Genomic DNA, 7711 nt, shown 5'->3' with positions numbered 1-7711 from the left:
CACAGATGGATACAATGTTCTGAGACTATAGTTGAGTTTATTAGTAGTTGTGTATATGTGTTTCAAAGGAGAGGTCTTTTTCCAACCATACACCGAAATATTTAACAGTATCAGTTGGTTCCAAGGGAGAGAAGTCAAAAAAAAAAAATACAGAGAGAGTTTAACTTGAAAACTTTACAGAAATTGTTCTATAAAGAAATATGCTTATCGTAAAACATATTTTGACACACCATGGTTCACATAATGCCTAAAAAAAAAAATTAAAAAAAAACCCACTGTGTTGAGAACTGAAGTTGATGAGAATGAATATAAAAAACTACAGAAATAAACTAACAACTCCTTTATGAATATTAAGACAGGAATATTACAGCAAATGATTAGAGAGGAACATGACAGACGTTTGAAATGTATTGTTCAATATCATTCAGAAAAAAAATAATTAATACAGCAGCTCTCCACAGTCATGTGTTAATAATGATGGAAAACACTGATGACATGAATGATGTGGGATTATCTAAACCCTGAAGCTAAGCTGGCAGAAGAAAACGGCAATCCTGGATCTGCTGATGGTGGAATGAAAGATGACTGACTCCAGATCCAAACTCAGTGTTCCTCCCAGCAGTGGAGGAGAGACAGTACTGTCAATAAATGTAGAAAGAGGACGTCAGCTGACTGTGACAGAGTAAAGACATCAGATGGATCTCTTGTTCCCAGCTGTAGACGTACTGTACAGGTTTAGCAACATGGAGGGGATTTTCAGAAGTCACATCCTTTGGAGCTTTGAAATCTTTTCAAGACGTCCTGGTAACATTTGCTGTTGTTAACTGTAAAATATCTCCACGTTCTAGTTCTTCTTTTATTTCATTTTTTTTTTTAGTTCAGTGAAATCTTTCTACTTTAATGAAAAAAAAGGTGATGCATTGGGAAGTTGCATACACTACACCAATTAATTAAAAGAAGGACTGATACCATGTTTTTATGATTAGCTACAAACATTCCTCTCAACTGTTCTGCTCGCCGACGACCCTCCTCCCTCATTAACAACATCCTGCTGCTCTCTGCTGAGCCACCGTGACCACCCCCTTCTGTCCATTCAGCCCCACCCCTCAACACACACACACACACACACACACACACACACACACACACACACACACACACACACACACACACACACACACACACACACACACACACTGTTCCTCGGGGTGGGGTGAAGACGCTCCTGTTATGTGATTGGCTCTCTGCGTTGCTCTGAGTTGTTCTTCCGAGTCAGAGTTGTGATCACACACACTCACACTCTCAGAGTGAGAAGACCTGACCTCATGGACCACAGCAAGGCCACCGTGAAGCAGGAACAGCAGGACCCAGAGCTGCTGGACCTCATGAGCCGGGACCACCGAGTGAAGCAGGAACAGCAGGACCCAGAGCTGCTGGACTTCATGGACCAGATCCAGACCAGGATGAAGCAGGAAGACCTGGACCTGAATCAGGAGCTTAAAACTCTGATCAAACAGGAGCAACAGGAGGAAGATGAAGAACAGCAGCAGGAGGAGCAAGAGGAAGATGAGGAGCAGGAGGAACAGGAGGAAGATGAAGAACAGCAGCAGGAGGAAGATGAGGAATGGCAGGAGGAGCAGGAGGAGCAGGAGGAAGATGAGGAGCAGGAGGAAGATGAGGAATGGCAGGAGGAGCAGGAGGAACAGGAGGAAGATGAGGAGCAGGAGGAAGATGAGGAGTGGCAGGAGGAGCAGGAGGAACAGGAGGAAGATGAGGAGGAGCAGGAGCTGCAGGTACGTGAGACTTTCTCTCTCTCAATTCAATTCAAAGAAGCTTTATTGGCATGACAAACACACACTCACATTGCCAAAGCGTTACATAGAAAAGCACATAATATTAACAGTTTAATATACTTCACTGAAGTGAAAACAGTGCAAGTCCGTGCAAATACTATAAAGCAGGAAAAAAATTAAAAGAATAAAAGAAAATTTATTGTCTCTTTTGTACTTTATACATGCTGAAATTACCAGTGTGCAATATGGCTGTAAAGTGTTAAAAAAGAATGTACTACATTATATGTCAAACGAAAGATTTATGGCCCCCCAATAAACCCCTCCCCTCGCCATTTGTGGACCATTTGTCCACCATATGTCCACTGCGCATTTGTTCCCCCCCCCCCCCCCCCAAACTTCCTTCCGTCTGAGGTCTTTTGAAGTTTTTACGACGGGTTAGGTGTTGACACATCTGAAGGGATGAGTAGGAGCCAGACAGACGGTTAGAGGGGGATGAATTTATATTGTACCCGGAGATGGCGGAGAAACGTGTCATGAAGAGGTTATATTACAAGCCGAGTCATCCTGGTAGTTTCGGCGGGGTAGAGCGGCTTCATAAAGCGGTTCAAGATGAGACGGGAAAGAAAGTTAGGGTGGAAGATGTGAAAGACTTTTTATCATCTCAAGACTCCTATACTCTGCATAAACCGGCTAGGGTACATTTTCCAAGAAACAGAGTTTTTGTTACAAGACCTCTCAAACAATTTCAGGCAGACCTTTGCGATATGCGAGCGTTAGCCGATGAAAATGTTGGGTATAGTTATTTACTCACGGTCATCGATGTGTTTTCCAAATTAGCGTACGTGCGAGCTTTGAGAAAGAAGACCGCGGCGGAGGTGGTGTCTGCCTTTGAATCCGTCTTTCACGAGAGCAAGACGCCTGAAAAACTACAGACTGATGCAGGAAGAGAATTTTTCAACAAAAGTTTCAAGATTCTGATGAGGAAACACAACATCATACATTTTGCCACAGCCAGTGATCTAAAAGCCTGCGTGGTTGAAAGATTTAACCGAACGTTAAAGACCAGAATGTGGAGATATTTCACTGCTAAGAACACTAGACGGTACGTGGACGTCCTACCAGACTTAGTAAAAAGCTATAATAACACTTACCACAGCAGTATAAAAATGTGCCCGGTTGATGTGAGTAAGGGCCTTCAAGTGTTTCACAATTTGTACGGTACTCCTACACCACCAGACAAGAGAAAACAAAAATAAAGGCAGGATTTAAGGAGGGCGATGTTGTCAGAATATCCAAGTTGCGAGAGGCCTTCGATAAAAAATACGAACAGAGATTCATGAACAAAGTATTTACGGTGTCAGAATGCATTCCGCGTACTCCACCGGTATACGAACTCAAAGATTATGACAGCGAAGCGATCGAAGGTTCATTCTATGAGCCGGAGCTGCAGAAAGTGAAAAAAGACTCATTAACATTTTTCAATCATACAATTTTCAAACAGGCTGTTAGATATTACATTTTACTACAAACAGATATGTCCGGGTGTCTGTAGCACTTTAGGTGGTTATATGACCTTTTTAAAGCTCTCCAGAGGTGAACCTAAAAATTATGATCTAAAAAAGAAACTCAGGTTTCATCTTAACATGGAAAGCAAATAATCAAAAGTGTTACTATTTGTGACCTGAAGATAACCAAATCTGCTCCTAACTTGAAATTTTAAGTTACTGCTCTCAAAACTTTGAAACATGTCGTGTCCTTTGTGATAAGCATCGTGAAATTCTCTGATGTTTCCCAGTTAACGTGATCACTGGAAAACCTTCACATCCACCCAAGTTCTAATATGTAGATCTGAAAATACAACTCAAAAGGAGGGAAGGTTTTTAAAAAAGTGTATAAAATACAAGAAAAGGTATAAATGAATAGTAAAATCATTCAAAGACAGAGTCTCATTCTAAATATTCAAAATAAAGCCACACAAACTTAATCAGGAAGCGTAGACACGCGCTTGAATAAAAACAGAATAACTGGTCGATCATTTTCACAAACTCAAATTCAATTTTCTGTATAAGAGACAATAATGATGTTGTCGATGTACGCCAAACAAAACCGAGTCAGCAGGTCATGTCAGCTTTGAAAGCTGCTGTCTCACAGCTGCAGCGGAGACGGTTGGACTGTCTGAAAAAAAACAAAAAAAACAACGTTAATCTTGTAAAGCGATATTGTTGGTCACAGAAGGTGAAACTAAACAAATCCAATGTATTCCTGTGTACAGCAGAATACAAATACACAACTGTGTACCATTTCACTCTGGCTGCTACTGATACTAAGATAGCATTAACATCTGGTACAACCGGAGTTAAAGGAATGACGCTGAAATTTATTTATTTTTCCTGTGCAAATCTGTACTTCTTTGTTCCTGGTTTCAAAATGGGGTTTATTGGTGTGTTGTTTGGAGACAGACATGACACTCTTCGGTTCAGCAATGATTGAACCACTGGCCTGATCCCCAGTTCTTTTTCCTTTGATAAGAGATACTGTTTAACACAAACAGGATATTTCGCATAGTTAATTGTTGCTTGATAAGGTTCCACAGCCAGCAATCCTACATGATTTGCAGTTACAGATTTTCTTCCCCTTTCTAACAAATCCACAGAAACATTACCAAAGAACAAAATATGACAACCCCTTGTAAGAGCAGCATTATATAAGAACAAAGAAAGAACAAAATAAAGTGCTTAGTTTAAGAAACAAATACAATCATCAGCTTTACATACCTTCTCCTGTAGCAATTTCTTTTCTGAACAGTCTCAACCAGCTGCACATGAAACAGAATTTCAACTCAATATACATTTTCTCACTCTTTTTCTACTCTGACAGACAGTAATCACTCCGTGCTGCAGTTTGCTCCACTGTTTTAGGTGGTGAAAAAGATTAGTTGTGCGTCAACTCTTGCCTGTATCTTGTTGATAGCACTCCCTACATATAACGTGACTCTGTTGCTCATCTGATACTTTAAAACTGAACCATCTCCGAATTACTGAGCCACTGTTTTTTTTTTTTTTACTGAATGGGGTTTTTATTGGGGTGTTGTTTGGAGACACACAATGACTCCCTGTTTCAGCAGTGATTGAACCACTGGTCTGACCCCATTTCTTTTTCCTCTGATCAGGGATACTGTTTTAACAAACAGGATATTCCGCATAGTTAATTGTTGCTTGATAAGGTTCCATACCCAGCAGTCCTACATGATCTGCGTGCTGCGTCCATAATTTAGATGGAACAGACGCTCAAACTGACGGAGGTTGTAACAACACATCCAGCTGAATGAACTTCTGCTTTCGTTGTATTTTGCAGGATTTTAATGAACAAAAATGCAAAGTGTCCTCGTCATACGACCAAACAATAACATTTTAGTTGCTATCTTCATCATCTGGTTGTCTATGGAGAAACTGGTAACAAATGTCAAGCATTTTAGTCCCAGTGATCACTTGTAACTGCACTTTGAAGTTTTTACGATGGGTTAGGTGTTGAGGAGATGAGTAGGAGCAAGACAGACGGATAGAGGGGGTGAATTTATATTGTACTGAGAAAAGCGTGCCATGAAGAAAGTTAGGGTGGGAGATGTGAAAGATTTTTTTATCATCTCAAGACACCTATACTCTGCATAAACCAACTAGGGTACATTTTCCAAGGAACAGAGTTTTTGTTACAAGACCTCTAAAACAGTTTCAGGCAGACCTTTGTGATAGGAAGAAGACGGGCTCACCTTTCCTCCTCTCCTCTCTTTCATCATCTGGTTGTCTATGAAGAAACTGGTAACAAATGTCAAGCATTTTAGCTACTGTCCCAATGATCATTTGTAACTGCACAGATGAATGGTTCAATGTTTCCGTGCACATCTTTTAATAATAACATCAGTCCCTCTGGAGAGAGACAAACAGTATTTGTGGACTTTCTACTCTGTCCGAGAATGGTTTATCTACTGGTCTGCTTGACAGGATGCTAATGTTCTGATTCCCTCTATTGTGAACAGTCAAGTCACCACATCAACATTTAGAAAAACAGAGGCTGCTTTCTGCCAAACAGTGAAATACTGTCCTACCGTCTGATGTATGTTTGGAATGTTTTACTGTTACTCACTCTGGAGCACAAACGCTATATAATCTTAATTTTGATAGCATATCTTTTCCTAATATTGAAAACATTTCTAAATCACAAACACATGTTGAAATTTCCAGCCATCTCTCTCGACCGGTAACAGTTTTGACAGCGGTTCTCTTGGTGGGACTCCAGAAATGCTGACAGTTTGAACAGTGTCATTACTTCATGGACAGTATATCTCCTGCTGACGAATACAAGAGAGAAATGCACCTACATTTATGAGAAACTTTTTTGGTTTCCCTTTAATGTTTAAACAAGTCTTTGGTATTTTCTACCGCTGTATTTGAAACTTGTGCCTGAATAACCATCATTATTATTATTTGATCACCGTCAGCGTACCAGTTCTGTCGGCCTCTTCATTGTGTAGAAGTTTTTCTCCACAGAAAGGAAACTGCTCTCTGTTCTGGTGTAATGTTTGTCTTTGGTACTTGTTGAGTTTTGGCCTTGATTCAACACTTGTGGCACTCCGGTGGGTCTAGCTACTTTAGCTTCATCTCTTTTTTTTCCTTTGCTCACAGTCTCTGATCATTGAGGTTTCTTCCCCCTTGCCAGTGTTTGATCATTAGTATTATTATAATAACCTCGGCCCCTAAATCGTCGTTGATTTGGTCTCATCCTGTCTCGTCCTCATCCTCTGAAGCCTGGTAGTGTTGATACAAACGGTCTATACTCTCCCAGAGTTGTGTATTGTACAGCATGAATGTTAGATTTTTTTTTTGCAAACAATCCAGTTGCATCTAATTCTCTAGTCCTTTTTTAGTAATTCCACAGGACTCAATGAAAACACGTCTGGGGCTGCTAATTCTTTAAAGTATCAGCATCCTGTGTTCCCAGTCCATTAACGATCATTGACACAAAGAAAGGTTCAGCTTTATGCGGCACTTTTAATTTTGCCTTTTCTTTCCGACATTTAAGAAATCTTTCTGCATATTCAGACACCTGTTCATCACTCCGTTTCTTACAGTGAAGTACCCGTGTTATCACATCTGCTAAAGTAAGAAGCTTTTCCATAACTTTGTCATGTATCGTTCACCATAAAGTCCACTCATTTGAGAACAGGAATTCCAGAGCAGTTTTTCAGCATGATCTATTTGCACAGGGGGGTTACTGACTCCATCGTAAGAATAAAGATTTGCTTCACTAAGGAGCAGGAAATGGTTGTAGTACAGGCCTGCAAGAATGCCCCGGAATACAACTGGCCCCAACAAACAGCAACACGGGTCGATACTCAGATGCTTTAAAGAACATTCTGTGAGAAGAAACGGAACGAGGGAATCTGATCTAACTTATTTCTTTCATCCGTTTGTCAACTTCTCTGATTGACCTGACCAGACTAAATACACATCGGGAAAAAACTCTGTGGAAAACCACAAAAGCGTCAACTGACGCAAACAAATGGCTTTAGCACCTCTGCATGGTGAGGCTGTAAGGCCTTATTTGTACTCACTTCCAGAATCAGCACCTGTAGCGAGCTTCAAACACTCACAGCCAGACCGAGCGTCTCTACAGGCCTGATGTGCTTCTCACCTCCAGAGAATCATCGTCAGCATCCAAGTTCCTTCAACTTCCTTAAATCAGACACAAAATACGCGTCTCTCTGCTTTTCTTCACCTAGACAGGACGCCACACTGTCAAATGACTTCCTCAGATCAGAACACACACACACACACACACACACACACTTACGGTTGGGTCGTAAATGGTTCGTCAGATGAGGGCAGGTCGATGAAGGGGGGCGAATGCTTTTTTTTAACCAC

At 40.9% G+C, this 7711-nt stretch overlaps 1 protein-coding gene across 1 annotated transcript in view; it reads left to right on the top strand.

The window, feature by feature from the left end:
- The first annotated feature begins 1325 nt into the window (after positions 1 to 1325).
- The window catches only part of LOC115385574 (zinc finger protein 845-like), a 31364-nt gene continuing 24978 nt past the window's right edge, over positions 1326 to 7711 (top strand). Inside the window, exon 1 of the mRNA XM_030087637.1 lies at positions 1326 to 1403. Within this exon, the coding sequence (XP_029943497.1) occupies positions 1326 to 1403 (78 nt within the window). The remainder of the gene's footprint in view (positions 1404 to 7711) is intronic.

This window comes from Salarias fasciatus, unplaced genomic scaffold (genome assembly GCF_902148845.1).
Source record: "Salarias fasciatus unplaced genomic scaffold, fSalaFa1.1, whole genome shotgun sequence".
Lineage (NCBI taxonomy): Eukaryota > Metazoa > Chordata > Actinopteri > Blenniiformes > Blenniidae > Salarias > Salarias fasciatus.
This window is presented reverse-complemented; position numbering and strand designations above follow the sequence as displayed.